A 22892-nucleotide genomic window follows, 5' to 3' on the forward strand; every position below is an offset into this window, starting at 1 on the left:
CTGTAATCCCTTTCGTCTGTCCTGCTGTGGCATTGTGTTTTCAGTGAATCATGCCTTATCTCACCACCAACACCGGAAAGTACCATCTGTGCTCAATTCAGAAGTGCTTACTCAGGCCTCTTGCAAAAAAAAAACTGGCCTTCATCTAAATTTCCCCGTCCATAGTATACACCCGGGGTCCTCAGATCTGGATTTCCAGACCTCTGGATGTGGGCGGTGGGAGGCTGCTCCGGCAGCAAAGACTCTGTTCCTCAAGGAAGGCTGCATTCAGCCGGGGAGCCCAGCCCTGGGGGTTTGGGCCATGACTTGTCCCCACCAAACACAACAGTGTCTGTATGTGCCCATCACGCTTCGTCATCTTCATGCTGTGAGCTCTGTCCATCTCCTGTCTGCCCACAAGGGCTTCCTAGTCCTGTGCCGCCACCAGTCTGGTGTGTATGTAGGTGGGGACAGCACTGATGGGTAAGGGCGGGTGTAGCACTTAGGAGCACACAGGCCAGTCCCAGCTCCGTGTTCCGAGGGCATGTTATAACCACACCGCTCACTTCCTGTGGCACCGCAGCTGCCCTCGTTTCCTTCCACCACCCCCCTCGCACCTAGCACACCTTGCCCAGGTGGCCAGCCACGGCTGGGGGATTATGTGTGGCTGGAATCAGAGAAACTGTGACTTTCCTCTCCACCACTTAGTCCATTCATGTGGGACAGAGGGGAGCAGTGCACATTCATGTATTCTGTCCCCTTTGGACCTGACGGCTTTTTTTCTCATAAAATCAGTATCACAAACTTAAAGAAAAATTGTTATGGGAAGAATGATCCTACCCTGCTGCTTCTAACGTTTATTGGGCACTTCCTAGATGTCAGGCCCAGCACCAAATGCATGACATGCATTCATCCATTCTAACCTGGCAGCGGCCTAGGAGGCAGACACTCAAGTTATCATCCCCATTTCACAGGTGGGAAAACTCCCTTAGAGAGGCCAAGAAACTCCAATACTGCAGAGTATGCAGGCCTTTGAGACAGGACTTGAAGCTGGCCAGTGCGTCCAGAGTGTTGTTCTGACACAGTCACAGATACCCACAGCTTTCCTCCCCCCATCAAAGGGAGCACTGAGAATGTCTTACAGCTCTTTTTTTTTGTCCCATGTAAAGTAAATCAGTCTTTCCCCACTTGCCTCCGCCCCCCGTCACAGCTACACCCAGAGCAGCACCGGGAACTGCCCACAGGCCCAGGCCCACGTGCTCATGTCCCGAACAAGAAACTAATCACCAATGCAGAGCAATAGGAAGCTCTGAAATCTAGACGTCACCTAGGCGGGCTGTAACTTTGGAACCTGCAGAAGATGTTTAATGATGTCATAGCAAGCCCTGCTCTGTCCCTAAGCAACACAGCTCTGATCACTCCAGCTGCCCCAACTCAGCTGCAGCCTCGAATCGGGAGTACTTATGACACATTTCCCTGCCAGGCCAGTGACAGCAGACATCCAGAGCGAACTCATTCACTCTCCAACCCAGCCAGTTCCTTAGGGCCTGGGAGCGGGGCCAGGGGGCCCAGCTAGAGGCTAAGGGCCAGGGCCCGCAGTGGGGGCAGGTGGGGTGGGCGGTGGCTGAATGACCCTCCCACGCCTACCTCTGTGTGTGCGTCTGCATCGGTCCCTGTGGCATGAAGACCCTCCCGCTGCATGTGGAGCTGCGTCAGCAAAGGGGTGCCAGCCCCCAGTCCCCTGCCCCTGGGATGGCGTCAACTCCCTCCCGAGCGCTTCTGGGAGCAAACTAAGCACCTCTTCTCCTGCTGTTTTCAGCCTTGGCAAGCTTGGTTGTGAAGCGAAAAGGTGTCCTTCTTCAAATCTGGCTCTGAGGCTTGGGGGAGGCACTCTCTCCCCAAGGCCCCCAAACCCAAACAGGAACACGGCCCAGTCAAATGACTGCCCTGAATGAGCCTGGCCTCGCCAACCCTGAAAACTGGGCCTCTGGACCTTGCTCACCTCCAGGCGTCGGGCGGGGTTCCTGGGGCTCCCCCTGGCATCAGAACCCTCACCTCTCCTTTCCTTCACCTCCCCAGGGTACTCCAGGACCAATTGGAGTTCCAGGCCCAGCGGGACCAAAGGGAGAGAGGGTGAGTGCTCAGTGCTCCTCAGCCTCGGGTCTTCAGCCCTGGCGCCTGTGACCTGCAATGTCACCGCATCAGCCCCAGCAGCCTCGGCCTCATCCGTTCCTCCTAAACCCAGCAAGCCCCTCATCCCTGTCTCCCCCTGGTGACCGTCCCAACAGCCCATAGGCGAGTGGGCAGGCTCCAGGTGCTCAGTTTGTAGCTACAACTGGACTAAGACCTGGAGAGCTTCCCCCACTCAGCTCCTGGTCATCTGGCATCAGTCACAGGTGACTGGCAAGGCCCCAGGTGCTGCTGTCACTGGGCACACCTAAACTCTGCAATGATTTAGGCAGACAGCATGACATGGAGTGACAGATGGTGTTAGAAATCTTGGCAGACATCAAGAAGCCAGGAGGCCGGTGCATCAAGCAGGCTCCCACCATCACACCTCCCTGAGCTCTAGCCAGTGCAATGGGCGTGTGCAGGGGTGGAAAGCATTGGCTCCGTGGAGGCGAGAACTCCTCACATCAGCTCCCCCCAGCCAGGTCCCGGTTCTACACCCTCAGGACTGCTAGAGAGCCAGCTCAGGCACTGGACCTCTGAGTGGGCAGCTGCTGGGTTCCCCAGCAGCCGGTGGGAGCAGCTTTCCCTCTCACCGTGCGCCCACCTTGCCGGTTCTGCCGTGGGGGAGACTCTGTTCCTCTCTCAGACCACACAGCTGGAAGAGGCAAGGGCAGGGAGCTTCTGGAGAGAGGCATGGGCTTCCCTGAGATCACCAGCCACTTGGGGAACCAGGATGGCTACTCTGAGGAGTGACACTTGCAGCTTCAAAGAGAAATTTGAAGCTCCCCTCTTCGCTTTCTCTCTCCTCTGCCTCCCTTGTCTGCGCCCATTCCTGTCCTGTGTTCTCTGCTGCTTCTGCCTTTGCCCAGCTAGTACCCCCCAGACACTGTCCAGTCCTTCCGGAGGGCCTTGGGGGATAGGCTCTGTGGAGGGAGGAGGCGAGGGGCTTCTAAGCCCCCTCCTCGGGGCAGAGCCCACACCAGTCACCCCACCCTCACCCCACGCTTCACCTAGCCCTTGCTTCCTGGGGGGCTCTTTGAAGGGACTAGGCAGGTTTCCCAGGTTTTGTACAAAAACAGAAAATGGTTGACGGAAGGCTGTTACCATGTCAAGGAGGGTCACGTGTTCTTGTTCCTGTTTCAGGGCAGCAAAGGCGACCCCGGGATGACAGGACCAACGGGAGCAGCTGGGCTTCCTGTAAGTCTCATGGGCTCAGAGGTTTCTTCTCACCCACCCGGGTCCCTCACAGAACCACTGTCTAAACACCCAGAGCCTAGGGCAAAAAAGCCTAGAGCCGAGCGAGAATTCTAACTTCTCTGACAGAGGAGGCAGCCAGCAGCCCCCGGCCCAGTCTCTAGAACTTCCCTGCCGGGCACTGCTCGAGGGGACACGACCCGTTAGGAAACCAGGTCCTCAGCCGTGTGGAACATCTGCGAGATGTAGTGAACCCGGATGAGCACCTTCTGCCACAAGCCTCTGTGTTCTATGCAGCGGGGGTCCCACAGGTGAATGTACCATGGCCCCTGCCCTCAAGGAGGGACAGGATCGAGTCCAGATCACTATAAGGCAAGGAGACACTTCCCAAGACGGGAAGCTTTCCCATGCAGGGGACCGGCTTTCCATTTGCAGCAGATTTCCCCTTGCGTGGTTAGAAAAGCTGACTGCCTAAGAGAGCCAGGACTTTGGCTCCCCACCCCCTTGAAGATGGTACCTCTGTCTATTCATGGGTTCCATGCTCAGCTGTGCTTTGGCTAAGTAGGCACCTCTGGCCAGTCTTTGCCTTGTGTCCACCCCCCAGCTAAAGCCAAGGGGAACGGCCTGCACCTTGACAAGAGGGGCTCTGGAGTCATTATTCTAGCAAGAGTCTGGCAGGAGAGCCATGCAAACATCTGCTCTTCTAGGAGAAGTCTGCACCCAGACCGTGTCCTCGGATGAGCCATCTAGAAGAACTCGGCCGCAGGCCAGGGCACTGGCTGCAGAGCCAGAAAACCAGAACTGTTTGGCTTTCCCATAATTCATTGTCTGTCTCGGGGTCAAGTTCCTTGAGCAGTTTTCTCCTTTGCCCCCCTTCCATAAAATGGGGATAATTAAACCAGTCTGCAATGAATGAGGCACCAGTAAAGAGCTTTATGAGCCTGGAAGGGAGGACTGTGTGGACATTCTGTGCTTTCTTATTACTGTGTCTTTGTTTCTCTGATTTACTGTAGGGTTTGCACGGACCACCCGGGGATAAAGGCAACCGGGTGAGTCTTGAGTCCTCGCGCTCTGGCTCTCGTTACTGACGTCCTCATGGTGAGGTGGAATGACCAACTGGGGATTCCTGACCCAGTATGGAAGGAAGTACAGTTTTTCCTGATAAATCACCCTAAATTAAAAGGCTTTATAGTGAGGGGCTTAATCCGTGGCATGCAGGGAGCCCAGGACCTACTCCTGAAATGGAAGCACATCTTTTTCCACGAGAAAAGAGGAGTCTGAATCCCAGGGTGGCCATCAGATTAGCACTGCCATCCAGGACCAGGAGCCACGTGCCTGGCTCCCTGGACGGAGCCCTGATGATGGGCCTCTAGATGGTATTTTTATACCCGTCCTTGCCTAGTTCTGGTCCCCTGACAGTCTCACTAGGCATCCCAGGCCACTGGGGGGGGGGGGGGAGAATACCTCGCAGGTCCAAGGACAAGCAGTTAGTTGTACGCAGCCAACCGTTTTAAAAACGACCCCAGCTGTTATTTTTCTTGGCAAGAGTCGGCAGGACTATGACACAAACTGTGCCTTCCAGGGCCCCCTGCTCTCCCTTGGTATCTGCCTTCTTCATCAGGACACAGTTACTGAGTGTCCACAGCACCCAGGGCCACACGATGCTGTACGATACATGCTGTGTGTATGGCACACTTGGGCCCAGCAGCATCATCTCACTACTTCTGACCAAGGGATGACCTTTGGGTTCCTTTCTGGAGCATCTCATGCATTGGCTGCCTCATCACAGTGGTTCTCATGGGGAACCACTAGAGGCCCAAGAGCATCTTCTAGTGGGAATAATATCCAAGGATCTTAGAGGTAGAAGAGGAGTGGTAAGAACAGATGGAGAAACAAGGCCCAGAACGATGATAACATGTTCTGAGTTCCCACAGAGGGTCAGAGACAGAGCAGGTGGCTTCCAGAAGCTGACCTTTGAACACTGGTAACTGTTCATGAATAGAACCTGCCAGAATCTGTGTGTTTATATCTGGCATCAACTGTAATTTAAGATGGATTTATTGAACACTTCCATATTCCTAAATTCGCCTTTCTGGCAGCTCATCAAAATCAGTCAATTTGTCCCGTATAATCTATGAACAAGAGCGAGCAGGCAGACCTCCCCCTACCAGACTGTCCATGGGAAGACCATGTCTAGAAACCACTGGAATAAACAGACCTACTTCCAGAAACGTGCCATCCTGTTCAGGCAAGCTGGGAAGCCCACCTTCATTACTGTGGCATCAAAGAATTTAGACCACTAAAATAATTGATCATTCCACCTCTCAGTTGGCATACTAACTAACCTCCTTTCTGATTTATTTCTAAAGTGTTCTTGTTTTCTTTGTTACATTCAATTAACACCTATTAAACCTGTTTCTTAAGACTTTTCCAGTTGGCTTGAGGCACTGGGCCATTTGAAAGTCTGCAAAACCAGTCCTTCCAGTGTCAGGTGGCAGTGGCCGTGTTGCTCTAGAGGTGGAGATGGGGCAGGGATATGCCCTTGTGACAGATGGAGAGGAGGTGGGAGGCTGGTGGCTCTGACACTTAAGGAACTGAGGTCACTGAATGAGCCGCTGAGGCCCCACGATTCAGTGGGAAAGCATTCCTTCTCCACTTCCCCTTTCTAAGGTATTACACATTCTCCCCCATCCCACAGGTAAATTAGCAGTATGTCACTTAGTAAAAAGTCAAGTCCAGAAAACAGGCAGGCTGCATGCATCTTCCCTTGAGTGCACCACAAAGAACCTGTTGACTTATTACAAAGGGCAGGTTTCCACATCAAGGACCGGCTTTTTCTTCCATCCAAGAGTTCTGACTCTCAGGAGGCCAGAGTGTCCTAGAAGAGCACCCCCTACGTCCCGCCTCCCCTTTCAGGCCACTTTATGCCACCCGTCCTAACAGGACTTCTGGGGGGAGCGATGAGGGCTTGGTGATAAGGCCTCCAAAATGAAGAGAGGTCCATGCAGAGTCAATGCTTTGCCACGACCAGCTTTTCTGGTGCTTGGAAGCTCAGAATGTTGACACTTTGGTCCAGGTAAAAGGCCAGAATTGCTCAGAGGACATTCTGGTTGGAAGCTTCATTGTTGCTTGTGGAGGCAAAGCCAGGAGAGTCTGAAGCCCCTGTGCCCACCGGGCATGGAAGGGAGGCTCCTGAACTTCGCCCCCATCACCCCCAGGGAACCCATCAGAGAGGCACCAGCAGGTGCCGCAGCATCTGTGGTCCTATCTTACCATGAACTGAGACACGTCTTTACAACAGGGCTTCTTCAAGTCCCGCCAGAGGGCGGTCTGGGAGTGTCGTTCCTGCTCACGGGAGGAAAGAGGTCCTTGTAGGGGTGGGCAAGGGCCAGAGCCCAAGACAGGCAGTTTTCTAAGGGGACACACATCCCAGGGAAAAGGTGTCTATCCTTGTCACTAGAGACATTTTCCTTGTCCCTTAAGAGCCCTGTGAATGTGGCCAAGGAGCTGTGTTTAGGATGAAAAGTATAAAGGGTGGTGTGAATTTGGCAATTTGGGCATCAGGGAAACCGGACTTTACTGTGGAACTGCCTGCAACCAGCCAACCGAAAGGTCTGAGTGCGTGCAGTGAGGCTGCGGCCACTCTCCGGGATGTGCTGTCTGGGGGGTGGGGATGGGGTGCATGTGTGCATGTGTGTGTGTGTGTGTGTGTGTGGTGCTTCCCCAGGCCCCCTTGCCTCCTTCCCTCCCCTTCCTCTACTCTCTCGGCCAGGCCTGCTTCTTTCTTCCTTCCTCCACTCAATATTTCTCCCTCTAGATATATGCACCCATTATAATAACCGCACATCCCTCATCCTGTCCCTTCCACTCTCCCAGCTTCAATTTACATCCTCTAAAATCAGGTTTATATTTATTTTTAAAGAAACATCTGCTGCTGACCCTGTTTGCCCCCTTCTGTACCAGCCAGAACTCTCCTCTTCCCCTGGGCTCTTTCGTGTCCCTCCTGGAGGGCCAGGGTGAGGATGTAGGCGCAGTTACTGCTGCAATGTCTCCAAGGGGCGCCCAGTGAAGGCCACTTCCTGTGCCCTTAGAACATGGCAGCCCAGAGTGCAAGTTTCCCATCCTGAAAGGACCGTGGCTGACCCTCTTACCCAGGGGCACGTCACTGGGACCTGAACCCCACTCCCCAAGAGTTTCACCTACCCTCTGAACTTAGGAAACTGTGCTCACTTCTGCACTGGCCTGCCCCAGGGACAATAAGGAGCCACGTTCCCGAGAAAGTTTACCCCGGGGCTTCCCTGTCCAAGCAGCTAGTGGTTTTACTTGTCCAGCGTCTGCAGATGAATTGTGCTGTGATATCCTCACTGGTGGGCGTATCCTAGAGCCAGTGCGATGACACCTAATATGCATATTCATGGTTCCTCTCAAACATATCTCATTTTCTAAGCAAGCATTTGCATTTTAGACAACTCACTTAGAATGTTGGCAGTGGCAGGCGACCTCTGGAATCAAAAAATTGGGGTAATTTCCAAAGATGTAGAGAAACATTAAAAGTTGTTTTAATCCACTGCCTCCCTCTAAGGAGCCCTGCAGCGTTCCACTGCGGGAGCACAGTGGACACGGCGAGACCGCACCTCTGGCGGCAGCCTCGGCTCCTGTGCTGGTTGGCAAGAAATGACAATGGTTACTGCCATCGTCTGAAGCAGCCGTCACTTACAGCGCACGTACTACATGCCAGTGTTAAGCACTACTGGTGCACAAAGACCTCACAACAAAGTTCTGAAGCAGGTGTTTTATCCACATTGTACAGGAGAAGAAACTGAGGCTCAGAGAGGTTCAGTAAGTTCGCAAAGTCACGTGGCTGATAAGAGGCAAACCCTGCTCTGGCTCCAAGCCTTTGCTCTGACCATTCAGCCACCCACCCTGAAATGTCTCGTCGCCCTGGAGAAAGGCCAGAGAAGCCTCCCAGCATCAGACAGCCGGCCTTCCGGAGCAGAGGAGCGTTCCCAGGGCGACTCCCCAGGGGCACACTTGGCCCCATTATAAGGAGACCCAAAATATAATCCAAACTCAAATGTATGACAAAGAATTCCCCACAGTGCTTCTTTAAATGGAGAGTGACCCTGACATACACAAAATAGGGTTCAGTTTAGAGAAATGATAATGAAGCTTTTCAGAAACAAATACATTTCTCGAACCAGCATGCCCACATACAAATAGCTGCCAGTGACTTCAGACCAGGATGGGCCAGAGATGCACAAAATGGGAGGACCCAGCGGAGAGCCAGGTGCTGCCTGTGAGCTCTGGACACACACATACACATGTGCACTTGCACACACGTGTACAAGCACACACTGTACACACACGCACAGGCTCACATACACACACGCACCAGCCATGGATGTGCACACTCCCATATGCCTGCACACACCCCAGGGCTCTAAACGAGATCACTCACCTCCTAACAGACTATCAAAGGGATGGAAACCAACTGGGACAAAAGCTGTCAGGACAGGGCCTTTCAAAAATGGACCCTGAAAGAGAAGGAAGTGGATCATTACCGATGCGCTCTGGGCTCGGTATTAGCAAAAGTGGCCGCGGTATTAGCAAAAGTGGCCACGGTATTAGCAAAACTGGCCGCCACTATCATCTTCCACCTCTGGCTCTCAGCCCGCGGCTCCCCACCCTCCACACCTGCCTCAGCCAGGTTCTCAGGTTCTTCCAGGGGTGGGGGGTGCGTACGGACCCCTCATCCCACTGGGGGGCGTATCCTAATTGAGAGAATCTATTTTTCCCTCTTTCATTTTTTTTCTTTTTCTGTCTCTAACCTTAACACATGAATGATCCTAAAGTTTTGATGTTATTTTTTTTCTTGGACTAAACCATTATTTACAGGGGGAGAGGGGGAAGAAAGGCTCTAGAGGGCCTAAGGGGGATAAGGGAGACCAAGGAGCGCCTGGATTAGATGCCCCCTGTCCATTGGTATGTTTCCATCTATTGTTTGGTGGTTCTGGGTTTTTCCTTGAGGTTTGCAAGCTGGAAACAAAGAAGGCAAATAAACTAGGATAAAAACCGAGTGATTCCACCAATACCTATCTCTTTGCTTGGCCGGTGAAATTCTGCCTGCTGTTGGTGTTGCCCTGAAACCACAGCTGCAAGTAATTCTCGCTAAATCCCTTTCCTTTGAAGATGCCGAACAATTGATGTGTGGAAATGGAGACACCACGAGGAAAGCGATTGGGAGCAGGCCTTGGCTCTTAGCTCCAAGATGGCTTTGGAAGCCAGTGTCGCATGTCACAGTGACACACGCCCCCTCAAATTTGCCTTCTTTGTTTTGTGGCCATTTCTGTGGCCAGCAGTTCAAGCCGTCTGAATCCCCACTTGGTCAGGATGCAGAACACTGGGGTTAGCGTCTCCTAAGGGCTACCTATGCCCAAAACTGGGCAGAATGAGGCCATGGAGGGGGCTTTTATACACAGCCTCCCAAAGCCCACCAGGCATCTGGCTAAAACCTGTAAAGCTGCAGACCAAAATCAGCAGATAGACACCCTCCAGGAAGCTGTCCCAAACCAGCCAATAAGGAATGATTTGTGGCACATCTGCCTGGCTTCTCAAATGTCTTAACCCATTTGAAGGCCTTGAAAATTATGATGCACTAACGTTGAAATTCATCTGTGTTTACTCCAAGTGAGTCTCTAAATGGAGAGGGGGCTGGGCATACACATTCCAAAGCTCAGCTCTCCCAGAAATCAAAGGAAGCACAAAGGCAGAACTGGGGAGATGGGAGCAGCGAGCATTTGGAGCCTCCTTACAGATGCCCTGAGGGTCCTGCATCCTGGCCAGCATAGGACTGGGCCTCTCCACTCCACAGTCGGAGCTGGCCGGCCTTGACCTAAATAATCATCGTGGTTGGTTTCATGAACAGGGACATCGAGGTTTTAAAGGAGAGAAAGGGGAGCCGGGGTTACCAGGGCTGGACGGACTGGATGCCCCGTGCCCATTGGTATGGCATCACCCTCCCTCGCCTGCATGGCCAGTTTGGGCTTCCCCACGTGTGTGGTTTATGCCTGCTGCCTCTCCAGCTGCCCTCCACACTTCTGCTCCATCCACCCGGTCTCCACTTCCCACCTCTTCACCCTGGAGACACCAAGGGTCAGCCTGCCCTGGCTGGTCCTCAGGGGCTCCCGCCACATCCCCCTCTTGCATGCAAAGTTTGCCAAGATGCTTTCTCGGCTTCCTCCTACAGCTGCTTCAAAAGCCCGTCACTTTAATGTGAGCCGTCCCTCCCCATCTAGTGCCAGCCTTAGCTGTAGCGGACCTTCCTTTCTGAACTGTTTCTAGACAAACCTGCCGCCAGAAGGAAAACAAGGGACAGGTTCCTAGGACTGTGGCTTCTCTCCCACGCTGCACTTAGTTAGATGAGTGTTAGCAAACATTTGAATGAGTCAGCCCCACATCCCTCTCCACTCTAGCATCTCACAGTCTAGCAGGGGACAGATGGGCAGGCACCCTTATAAACGGGGCAGAATAAAGAGTTCTAGAAGCCAGGTGGAGGAGGGGGTACCCCGACTGTTCTTCCAGGATAGGTCTGGGATCACTGTCCCAGTGACACCCCAGAACCAGGGGGTGGTCCTAGGTCAGGATTCTAGATCCTGAAGGGTTCATCCTTTTTGCTTAAGTCCCAGAAGACCCTACACCGCCCTCCCTTGGTTTCCCTTTCTTTCATCTTCAGGTGGTTCATCACCGAAAAGTCTGGAAGAGCATAGAGAGGATACAAATGTAGTTAAGGAAGAGGAGGGAGGAGACGGGGCAGGAGGGACATTTCGGACTTGCTCCCAAGCACATCCCACACCAGTGGCAGCAGTTCAGGTCCTGCCACGCCCAGTCCCTCTCTAGGCGGGGATGTTCCAGGCGGCCACTGAGATCCTTTCAGCTTACTGCAAGGAAGCAGAAGATGGCACTTCATTTCAAGGCAACTGGCTCAGAAGCTTCCTGCTCTCCTAAATTTCCAGATGAGGCTTGGCGCTAAGAAAGCTATTTTCATACCAGTAATTGTCAGATGAGGATTCCCCGCCTCACATCCCCACCTCAGGGTCACACAGGAATTATCTTTGAACAGAAGAGAAAAAGTGGTAAGAAAAACACTGCGTGACCCTGACAGGAGACCTCAGGGCCCCTAAAGGGACTTTTTAGGACCAGCATAGGCAGCAAAAGGAGAGGCAGAGCAGCGAGCACCCAGAGCAGCACGCCCCCTGCCTCCCGGCCCCCACCTCCCCAGCCCAGAGCATGCAGCACCGGGCACCTTTCCCAACCCTGGAACCTCCGCACCTTCCACGGCACCTCCATTAATCACCAGCCGGCTGTCGCCTCTGCCACATCCCTTCCCACCATCTGAACACCTTGAGTTCTGCCGGCTGCAGCCCTGGCCTCCCTGCTCCTCACCCCGACACCACCGTGATCCTCTGCCTGCCCAGCCCTCCTCTGTCCCCGCCGCCACCATCCACGTGCCAATGGGAATGCTGCTGTGGCCCGCGGGGGCTCCTCTGCCTTCCAGAGTCCGTATGACGTGTTGGGCTGGGGAAGGGGACAGAGGTCTTCGTGGAACCCTCGGGTGCACCACCACCCCCTGCAGACCCTCCCCAACCCAGAGGGGACAATGAAAGTCATCTTGACTTGACCTGTAGTGCAAACTGGCATTTCCACCAGCAACACGTGTCACGTGTCTACTGACTGTGCTGTGGACGTGTACATGTCTTCCCTTTCTTATTTTCTGTGGTTGCTGTTTGCCCCGTCTCCTGCATTGTGTTACTGTGGACATGGGGCAGGGGGGCTATTGATCATGAATTTTAACACAAGGCAACTAGACTTCTTGGGCCCTCCGCGCAGGGCCAGCTGTCTGCGGAACGCCAGGTGAGCGGTTTAGGCGCCTGTCGTGGATGGATGAAGTTGGTCCAGGGCACAGGGGGCTACCATTCCACCTCCACGGGGCTGACCACTTGCTCCAATCCCTTGAAACCCTGTGTCCATCTCTTTCTCTGCCCTGGAGCCTGGAGTTCTAGAATCTGGCTACAATTCTAATAGACTTGAATTGAGAACCAGATCTTTGCCCTGGTTTAGCCTCACCCTCCCCACATGCCTCTCAGAGATTTCTAGGTTCCCCAGGGTGTGCAGAGCAGCCAGGATATCAGGGCTCGAGGAGACTCAGGAGGTCCTGAGGCTGCAGCTGCTCCATGGGTAAAGGGGACAGGCGACACCGAATGGATTCCCGTCCTGCCTCTGCCTTTTCCCCCCAAATCCCCATCAGTGTCCCAGGCTGTGCCGGGAGCCCTGTCCCCTTGCTAAAGGCACCTCAGGCCCACACTGTGATGTCTGTGAGGTCATCCCTCCTCCTCCTCATTAGACACCAGATGATAACTGCCTGAATGTCCTCCTCCAGCTGCTAAGGAAGAGAGGAGAATAAGAGGGGAGACATGGGGGGGGGCTGTTGTTTCACAGAGCTGCACCTTGCCCAGGTTTTATGGATGAGAAAACTGAGGCCCCCCCACGCACTGAGTGACTTGCCTACAGGCACCCGCACTCAGTACAGCCAGAGCAGAAGCCAGCGGGCCTCCAGGCTGTTCTCTCCACAACACTCAGGTCCCCTGTGTTTGCTGAGCCCATAGGCCAGGACAGCCCCTGCCCTTGCACAGTAACTACCTGTGAGCTTAGCCAGTGGGCAGACTGGCGGGCTTGCTTCCTGCCTCCTTCTGAGGCTGCGCCATGGGGAGAAAAGAGACAGACCATCAGGTGGGCTACATCCCGATCAACTGCCTGTGTCTGTGGCCCGTGTGCCCCCGTCCGGCGGCTTGGTGGGCTATCCCGGAGAGTCTGAGCCATCTGCCTTCCTTCCTCACTGCAGGGTGAAGACGGCTTACCAGTCCAGGGCTGCTGGAACAAGGTAAGGTTTTCCCAGCATTCTAGGGCCTCAGGGCAGAGGTGGCCTTGGGCTCCATTCTCTGCCGTGCAATAAAGCATGCACAATTCCCATTCCAGGCCTTCCTGCAGATGAGGCAGCGGGGCACGGGTCAAAAAAGGAATGATCCCAAAGGCAGGGTGCCCATTAAACATGCCACTCACTGCATGCACTTGGAGAACATTTAAAAATGCTTTTTAAGGCATCAGCAAACCCCAGTGTATGGAATGTCCATGCAGCCAGCCAAGTGACATCTTTATGCTTTGTGTGGTTCATTTATCACAGTGTCCTTCCTGCATGGAGTTCTACACCATGTTTTTAAAATTAGTTATCAGTAGCTCGTCTCATAGTGTTCATAGGAGGCCGTTTAAGCCATGTGATGACGTTTATCCAGATGTAGGGAATCTAAGTTGCTTAAACTATAAAGTCATGTGGATTCTATACCTCCTCGGAGAGACTGGCCAGCTCACCACTCTACTCTTACCGTTGAACTTAAGCTGTCAGAGCTTCATGCTTCTGCACATGAGAGAACTCAGCCCAACCTCTCTTGGGTTCCCAGAATTCCTACCAACAGTGAGGTTTCATCTGCTCACACTTGCTTGGCATTTGCCATCATTAAAGCTGACACCACAAGGTTGTGCCCTCGATGCCATCACCTCACTCATCCAGGGCCCCAAAAGTGCAGGGCTCCCCAGCACAACCAGGGCCATTGGTTTGCTAATCGCAAGCCCAACTTGGTCCTGCAAAGGTAGCAGCTGCCATGCAGACCCACCTATGGCCTCCCTTCACCTTGCCTCCTGCTCAGAGACTTCTCACCAGCCCTCCACCATCATGGTCTCGAAGGGTTGGTTCATCTTCATAAAAGAGCTGGAGACCCCTACCTGTATGAGAGTCTGTGCTTGGCTAACCCAGTCCTGCTCAGTGACAGCAGTCACACTCACAATGAGATGAATAAGCTCCTCTGTGCTAAATGCCCACAGTCTCATCAGTTCATGGGGCTTGGCAAAGCAGTGAAACCACCAAGACACCAGGCCCTGGGTTGAGTACCTACTTGCCCAGGTACCTAAAGCACCCCCTAACAAGAGAAACGAAAAGCTCAGCACCTAAGGGAGAAGGACCTGTCCCTCCTGCTGGCCTCGTCCTCTTGCTGAGTGCCCCTAGACCTAGTTAAAGCACCAAGAAGCAGGTGAGGGGCGTGTCCCCTAAGAGAAAGATTTTCTTCTTCAAGATTGCTGTGGATGGTTAGGAGATAGAGATGACTGACTAAGCTTAGCAGGGGGAGAACAGCCACTCTCAAGAGCCAGTGTCCGGGAGAAGCAACTAGAGAGCCTGGTGCCTGTTGGTTCTCACCGTAAATTCAGCCTGCAAAGATGCGGTAATTCAACCAAAAGGCCGCTGAAGGCAGCATAGAGAGAAAGTGCCCCCTAGTGGCCAGGACAGGGAGTGACTGGAAAGAGAAAGTGGTTTCCCACCTTCAGGGCGCTGACTGTCCGCACTAGGGTCTTGGAACTAGGGGGTTCCTGGCTCCCCCAGTTCCCCTACCCAAAGCTCCCATTCAACCCAGGACAAGACTTACCTTATTTCCCACTAGGGAAACACATACCCACAGACTGACTGAGACTAACTCCAATTTGTTTTGTGTTTGTTTTTGTTTTGCAGTGATTCCTCTAACCTGGGATTGGCCTGTGTGTGTGTTTGTACATAGAATATTTATTTTTATACAGTTTTCACTTTTTGAAAATGCCAGAAGTATGATACATCTTACAGATTATTAAAAAAAAAAAGGAAAACCTGCATATTTTGTACAGAAATTACCAACCTCTTCCCTTTTGTTTACAAGATGTTTTGTATAAGTCTACGACTCTAATACACTTTTCGTTTGTGAGTATGGTCGTACGTTTGCATGATATTTGTGCACACTTATTAAGTACTGAAGCTTAATAAATTATTCTGTTCTGGTGCCAAAGAGGGCCATCCAGCACTCAGGTGCTGGCTAGTTTATGTGTGAATTCACAGAAATGTGGAGGTCCGAGGTGTTTGCTAAACTAGGTGTGTCTAAGAATTTCTTAAACTCTTATGGATTTTCATTATTTAAAAAAATGAAACATGGCAATTCATGATCCTGATGTATCTTTAAATTAAATATATTCTCTTCTTGTGAAATCAGGAAATCCCAGAAGCAGAGATCCTCAGAAGTGTAATGGTTTGAAACATGAAGTCCAATAGAGGGAGGAAGGGACTGTATTAAGCAATGTCTACTGTAACACCTCCCACGTTCATTACAGCACCACATGCGCATGCAGGGTTTAGTTACGCTGAAACCCTCCAAGCCCCCAGGGCTACAAAGGGCTACTTGCTACTGCTTTTGTTTTTTGGTGGTTTTTTCCCTTCCTTTTGAGCTGCAATCACTAGTACCAGCTATTGCTCATGATGCCCATTCATTCGATAGAGATTTGCAAGGTCCACTCACAACTAGCTGTTGAAAAATTTGCCTCAAAGCCATTCCACTCCAACAGAGAACATTCAGAAAACACGTATCTGGGTGAGACTGGCAATCTAAAGTTCTTTCTGTTTTTTAAGAAATAGAGTTTTATTGTTTACTGTTCTTAGCACAATGCCTATAAGGGTTTCACTGCTTATAAATAAAATAAAACTATTTTAAAGACTAGGTAAGTGTTACCTACGGTGTAGCACTCAGATTTGCTATTAGATGTTACAAAACAACTGATGCTTCTAAAGAGCTTGAAAATAACAAAGTACTTGGGTAATTTAAACACACAGCCCCATTTTATTTACCCTTTAACTTGTCTTTATACGTATATCCTTTCATCATAAAGTGTACAAAGGCAGACTGAAATGGAGACTCTGTCCACACACAGTCACACGAAATCTAAATTAGTGGGTTTCACATTCGTAGGACCCCCACCACGTTGTGGGGTGAGGTCGCACTCACAGGCTCTTGTCTTCATGGGACCACATGCCGCCCAGACCCCAGGGGACCATTCCCTGCATTCCTACCAAATATCCACTCAGATATTTTAAAATCAGGCATCTTCCTCCTCTGAGTCTCATTTGAAAAGTGAAGTGGCTGAACAGAGCTGCTCTCTGTGGTCAGATGTCCCCTCCCCTCGTGGCAGAAGCATGAGGGACCCAGGCCCAAGCCAGCAGCTGGCACAGTTGCTCTCCCCCCTGAGGGGGAGCCCCAGCTGCCGCACCCCCACCCCCACCCCTGGTCATCCCGAGCCCACTTCCTGGCCTCACCCAGGGCCGGCTTCTCCACCAGGCGCCATGAGCCCAAGCCTAGGCCTTTCAGGGGCAACTCGATATTGTAATTTCCATTTCTTTTCAATTCAAAAGCAAAATGAATACATAATCATGAATCCAGCCAGAGTTACACTTATCCTTCTACCAGGGCCGCCATAAAATACGACTTCTGTATTTTTCTGGAGGAAGGAAAAAGTGCCCAGGGTCCCCAAAAGTCACAGCACGGCTCTGCCACGTCCTCTCTCGCCCTGGCTCCACTGACTGAACGCCCCCCGCAGTGCCACCCTCCTCACCGTTTTCTTTTGCTTCCTCCCCCAACTCCCCGCCCATCGGAGGGCCTGAGGAATCAGAGTGTAACCTGGTTCTTCTAGACCCACTGCCTCATTCCCTTTCATGGTCTCACTGGAGCGATCAGAACCCAATGACGATCTCAAAATAGAGTCAAACATCAACTAGAAAGTTCCAGAAACTGAGGTTCTGTGTTAGCTGAACACCCTGGACAACTCTGGGCAAATCAAAACCTCTTTTACTGTGTTTCCATCCTGGTGTTATTATTCACTTATTTATTACACCTCAGCTAATACCACAAAGAATTCGAAGTCACTTGCGAGAATATAGATAATGAAATAGAAGTATGTGTAAAGAAAAGTGGGGAGAGTCAGGCTTAGCCCAAGAAGGCAGAGGGGACTGGCCAGGGAGTCGGGAGCCTCAGCTCCCAGCCCTTTCTTCACTATTAACTATCTGGCCTGGGGACAACCCACTCCAGGTCTCATTTTCCCCCTGGTGTCACATGAGGAAGTTGACTTGGGTGACCTCTTACACCCTGAAACTCCCTGATTCCAGTGACTGGTCAGCTCCTGGGAGCACTGGGACGCTGGAGCGTTCCAGGCCCCTCCAGCTAGAGGCATTTGGCTGTGAGAGTGCTGTGCATGGCGCTGGCATTGCAAAACCGTGTGCTGCATGCGTGTGCTTTGTAACCCTGAGTAACAAGACTACTGCATTTGTCTCGGGGAGTGGGTGAGTGGGGTCAGCTCTCCTGGGGAAGGCGTGGCTACAGAGGTGGCTTCTCACGATGGTGTCCATGCTGCTGCCTTCATCAGAGACTTAGCAGTACAGGCTGAACCACCCGGCACGCAGCGGGGGCCCCAAAGCCCCACAAACCTGCAGGGACACTGCCACCTTCCTCAGACCAGGCTCTCCGTGCCGCGCCCACCCAGGGCACCACCCACACCCTCCGCAGCCTGGCCTTGCCCCCAGCCCTGCACCTGGACACATTTTCGGGCAACTTGAGATGTCAAGCACTTAAGACTCCACCCAAAATGAGGAGAAGGGCAGGCTCCTGAGGAGTGAGCCAGAAAAGAAGAGGGGTCCATGGGGAGTCGGAAGGGAGGGCAGGGAGGAACCAGCAGCTCATTTCTCCAAGGAGGGGAATTTTCGAGGGTGAAGTTTCTCACAGCAGGGGCAGGGGTTGGTGGTGGTGCAGGTAAGCGAGCTGGATTTGATCCACCAAGGCAGAATTCCACACGCAGAGTGACCCTCTGGTTCCTACAAGCACCCTGCTTCTGAGAAACAGCCAGGTGTCTGTTGGAGGAAGACACAGATGGAGGCAGAGCTGAACAAGGGACATAAGCCTCCCCAGCAGGGCCCCACCCCTTCCCAGGTCTACCCACTGGGCCCTGCCCATACCCTCTGCTCACCCCCTGCACACCTGGCCCCTGATGGGCCCTTCTTTCTAATCTGTCAAAGTTCTACCTCCTTCTAAGGGCCCAGCTCAGACTCCAGGCCCCAGGAAGACCTCTGGGTTCCTCGGTTGGATGAGTCTCCCTCCCTGGAACGACCAGGAACTCTGTCTTCCTTTCTTCCTCCACCTTCTAATCGAGTAGGAAAGTCGGTCTCCCGTATTAGACAGTGAACTCTTAGAGAAGGATTTTCTTATTCTCTGGGCTCCTGCGGGACCTGGCCCAGGTCTCCCCACCACAGCCAGGGCTCGTAAACATCCCTCACATGCTGAGTCATCAGTCTACGTCATTAAGCACTATGTCACTATGTGCAGGCAGTGGGAGGGGGCAGGGGCTACTAAGGGCCGTAAGACACAGTCTGCCCTCCAGGAGCTCACAGGAGCTCCAGCCCTGCGAGGACTGTGCCGAGTGCTCAGTGAGGGCGCGTCAGAGGATGCTGTGCGGCCAGCGTGGCCAGAATGCAGAGAGGGCGAGGAGGCCAGGAAGGAATTACGAGCAGAGGAGGAGAAGCTGGCCACTGTGGACAGGCGGTCCCCTCCCTTCCCTTGTCCTCCTCATAGAATCTTCCAGTGAGTGTGATCCTGGGGCCACACTAGCTTCTCAAATCAGGGGAGGGCAAGTGGGATTGTGGTGGAAGGAAGGGGTAGAGAGGGTGGGTCCAAACTGGGAGGGTGCTGGGCACCTACCAAGGTCACCAGGTCTGTGGGATCCCCGGCCCAGGGAGGCATCCTACGTGCCAATCACCAGCCGGGCTCGTTCTCAAACATCCCCTCTATCTACCTCCTCAAGGGCCAGAGTCCATGGTTAGTTGCCAAGAAGTGAAGCCAGCCTTGGGGAAAAGGCCTTACCCTGGAGGAAGGAGAAGACAGCACTTCCTCTGGACAGAGGGACGAGGGCTGAACCCTTTCCGGGGCCTGGCTTGAGGGGCAATCACAGGGTGACCACAGGAGAGCGCGGGCCACCTGTCGTCTCCAAGGGCCAGAGCCCCGCCAGCAGAGCGCAGGCTCGCCCACCTCCTCCACTCTCTGCTGGGGTTTCTGCTGCGGCGCTGCAGCTGGCGCCCTCTGCTGTTGCTTCACTGCAAGGGCGCTGGGATGCCCTTCTGCCGCGGAGAACTGGGGATTTTTGTGCAACAACCCTTCTGCAGAAGTGGCTGCCATCATTGTCACACTCTGACCCTGGAAGGCCTCCCCAGGAGGCTGTGGCCAGAGACCAGTCACCTCTCCAGCTCCTTCTCAACTGATTTCCTTTAACTTCCTTTGGTGCTGCCACCATTAACACTTTAATTTCCTGGGTTCTTTCAAATATCATAAACTGATGAGTGTACCAAGCTGTAAAAGCAGAGTATTTGTCTTCGAGAGGAAGGCACATCAGTATCATAGAGGAGAGAAGCCCATGAGCAAGACAGCGATGAGCTTGGATGTCTGGGCTGGCCCTCAGAGCCAAGGGGCCTCACACATCGAGTCTGCAGTCTTGAGACGATGGAGAGGCACAGCAAGCTACATATTTTCAAGAGGATCTGGAATAAGACTTCTTCCTTTAGCAAAATTGTTGAAGGGACAGGGCCTGGAAATTACCCATCACTACCTTCCTTCTCGCTTGGTCCCCATACAGAGGCTTGGTGGGTACCGCTGGGTTTTTACAGCCAAATTAACCAGCCGCCCAATGCTCCTTCCAACCTCAGGTCACAGGAGAAATAAAAAACATCCCTATATGACATGACACATGAGTGAAGGGGTTTGAGGACTTTCAGTGACTCACAGAATCCTGAACATTTGCATATAGTCAAATGGTCTTTATCATCTGCCAGCAAACCACCAGCTCCGAACCAACAACACAAGAGGAAGCCAGATCCATCACGGCCACATTTGAAAGAGGAAACTGCCGGTGCCTGGGCTCATTTCACTCTAAGAAATGCAGCGAAGTCGCCTGCTAAGAGACATTTTTCTTGCACTCCGCTCATTCCAAAGACACAGTGTTTTATTGCAAAAGTCTGCCAAAATAAACATGCCTGCATCTCCCCTAGCCAGTGGGAAGCACTCTGGCCCAGGAGGAAGGAGGTCTGCGTGCTGGCCCTGACCGCCCCTTGCCGGCTGGGCAACCTTGGACAAGTGCTCCCCATGCTCTGAGCCTCCCCTTCCTCATTTATAACCTAGAGCATGGGAGGACTAGCTCTGTGAACAGACTCGGAACACAGGAAAGAGCTCTATAAAGGTTAGACAATGAGATGGTTAGTGCTCAGTTCAAGAGAGAAAAAAACCTTGCTTTTTATAGTCAAACCTCAATTAACTGGAGTCACTTGAGAAATGGTTCCTTAAAGTTTCTGGCGAAATTAGGTTCAATAATAATAACGCTGAATAACAGAGATGTAAACACATCTCCAACCCGGGGTGGCCCACCTGGGATGGGACACAAGAATGGATGTGGACTGCCCCTGGCAAGTTGCTTTTTACAAGCAAATTCCATATATGTTCATAGGTTTTTCTTTCTTTTTGCTAAAAAGAGAAAAATCGGCAGTTTTTTTAAATCTTTTTTTAAAATTACAGTTCCCCATATTCCTGGTTGAATGAGGACTTTCCCTTTTGTCGGCTCCAGCATATTGATTCAGGGCCTGTTCCCATCTCCCCAGCAGCCCCACCCTCCCGCTCCCCTCCTGTGACTCTTAGACCCTGGGGCCCGAGACTCCCCAAGTGGTCAATCTGTCGTCTTACGCTTAACAATCATTACCTCAGTATTTCAGTAGAAAAAGTTTTATTGCACTGTGTCTTGCAGGAAATTTCAGTGCAGTTAATTGAAGGTTTAATGTATTTTTAAGGTGAGTCAGAACCCAATTTTCAGAATTGCATAATGAAGATCAACAGCCTACCTGACTGACTGTACAGACTGGGGAGTAGGAAAAAGGGGTTTTCAGGAGTAATTCCTCGATGATAAAAGCACTCATGAATTACATTTTTTTCCTTGTGGTAATTATTTTTGGTAAGGATCTATCCATACTGCAGGACTTTTGTATGGAAGAAAAAAAAATGTGCCTGTGTATAGTTTGCTCATGGTGTAAGTTTTTCTAGCATTTCTGTTTTGATGTTATGGCAAGATGTCTTCTTTTCTTTTTTTATGACTTTTAAAAAGTTATTTCCCTCAAGCTTTCCTTTGGGTCAAAAGCGCCTCCTGTGAAGGCAACCCGGTGCTAAGATCCTAGAGTGAGGCATCCGACACCCCCTCCCCACCCTAGGTGTCCCCAGTGATAGGCGGTCCCGTCCTCACCCCCGCAGGAATCCCTGTCACATTCTAGTGCCTTTTGCCAAAAAGGGGTCATTTTTCAATAGGCAGGACCTTTCCTGGCTCCAGGTCAGTCATTGGTCCCCATGGTGCCCCCTTCCATGTCCCCGCAGTGCCCTGGGGCTTGAGTCCCCTCACCTGGTCAAGCAGATGGTGAGAGCTTGGAACGTTTCTACCTTCTTGCTGTGTTTGTCACCTTCCCAAATGGTTCCCAAAGCCTCTTATAGACTTCTGACCACCCCCTCCCAAGGGATAGGACCCCCAGCCCCTCAGCCTGGATGATCCTCTGGGTCTTTCCTTTCGTTCCCGCCCTATCACACCCCAACCGGGGAGGAATTTCTCACCTCCTTATCTTACCCTGGTTCTGTTGTCTTTGTTTTTCAGTTCTCTCTCCATTCACTCTTCACCCGCAGACCACTTGGCTCCCGCCTCTCTCCTGTCTCTGTTTCCCCACCATCTTCTGCCCCTCAGAGACCCTCCCCACTACTTCCTTCAGCTCAGTCCACTGAGCATCATCTTAGCTCACCTCAGCAACCCGAGGCCCCTGGGGAGAAAACTGCAGTCTGGTCAGCGTGTGGGACAGTTTTGTTTTCCTAACAAACACTACTGATGCCCTTCATTTAAATAGAGTCCTTGACAGATTATCACTTATCTTATTCTGTGCCTCGTAAGAGAAAAGCCACACTTCTGTTTTATTCTATTTGATTTTCAGTTTCTATTCTGAATCTGATAAAACATAGTTATTAGGACCTACTGGTGAAGAAATGCTTTGTTTTCTGGTTTGAGGGTCATAAGCAAAGCCTCTAGGGTTTCCCACCAGTTTTAAGTTCAATATGTCACAGCAAACTTCTCATTACAGAGCCGTGACTCGCGCCATCTCCAGAGGAAGGCAGCGGTGCCGAGAGTTTCCGTTTCCTCATCCTTAAAAATAAAGGGTGAGACTAGATGTACTATTTTGTGATTCTATAATTCAATAGCTTTTTTGCTGATTTCAACAGGTCAAAGGCATTTTTCCTCACGCCTGTCAGGGGTGTGTTTGGTTTTGTTTTCAACCGTGTGTCTATATTTTCTGATTTTAAGAGGGGCTCTGGCTCAAGCCTGAGTTGAGAAATGCCCCCTCCTCACCAAATCTGGGTGGGAAGTTGCAGTGGACGAGGAGCGGCGACAATTTCCTGTGCTGGTTCTTTCCTCTTCCTTTGGGAACTCATTTGGTTTCCTCCCATCCATGCATTGCTGGAATCTGGAATGAGGTCTCTAACACAAGATGAGACGTTCAGAGAAATCCAGTGCCAAGTATTTGTGGCAAGAAATAGAAC

The 22892-nt window shown here is 52.0% G+C and overlaps 1 protein-coding gene across 1 annotated transcript in view; it reads left to right on the plus strand.

Moving 5' to 3' along the window:
- LOC105066386 (uncharacterized) overlaps positions 1-15182 on the plus strand; it is an 82643-nt gene extending 67461 nt beyond the window's left edge. Inside the window, exons 34-39 of the mRNA XM_074374123.1 lie at positions 2059-2112; positions 3295-3348; positions 4359-4394; positions 10271-10348; positions 13244-13282; positions 14957-15182. Coding sequence (XP_074230224.1) covers positions 2059-2112; positions 3295-3348; positions 4359-4394; positions 10271-10348; positions 13244-13282; positions 14957-14959 — 264 coding nt within the window. The 3' untranslated portion in view covers positions 14960-15182. The remainder of the gene's footprint in view (positions 1-2058; positions 2113-3294; positions 3349-4358; positions 4395-10270; positions 10349-13243; positions 13283-14956) is intronic.
- Positions 15183-22892: the final 7710 nt, after the last annotated feature.

The sequence above is a fragment of the Camelus bactrianus genome, chromosome 11, assembly GCF_048773025.1.
Source record: "Camelus bactrianus isolate YW-2024 breed Bactrian camel chromosome 11, ASM4877302v1, whole genome shotgun sequence".
Lineage (NCBI taxonomy): Eukaryota > Metazoa > Chordata > Mammalia > Artiodactyla > Camelidae > Camelus > Camelus bactrianus.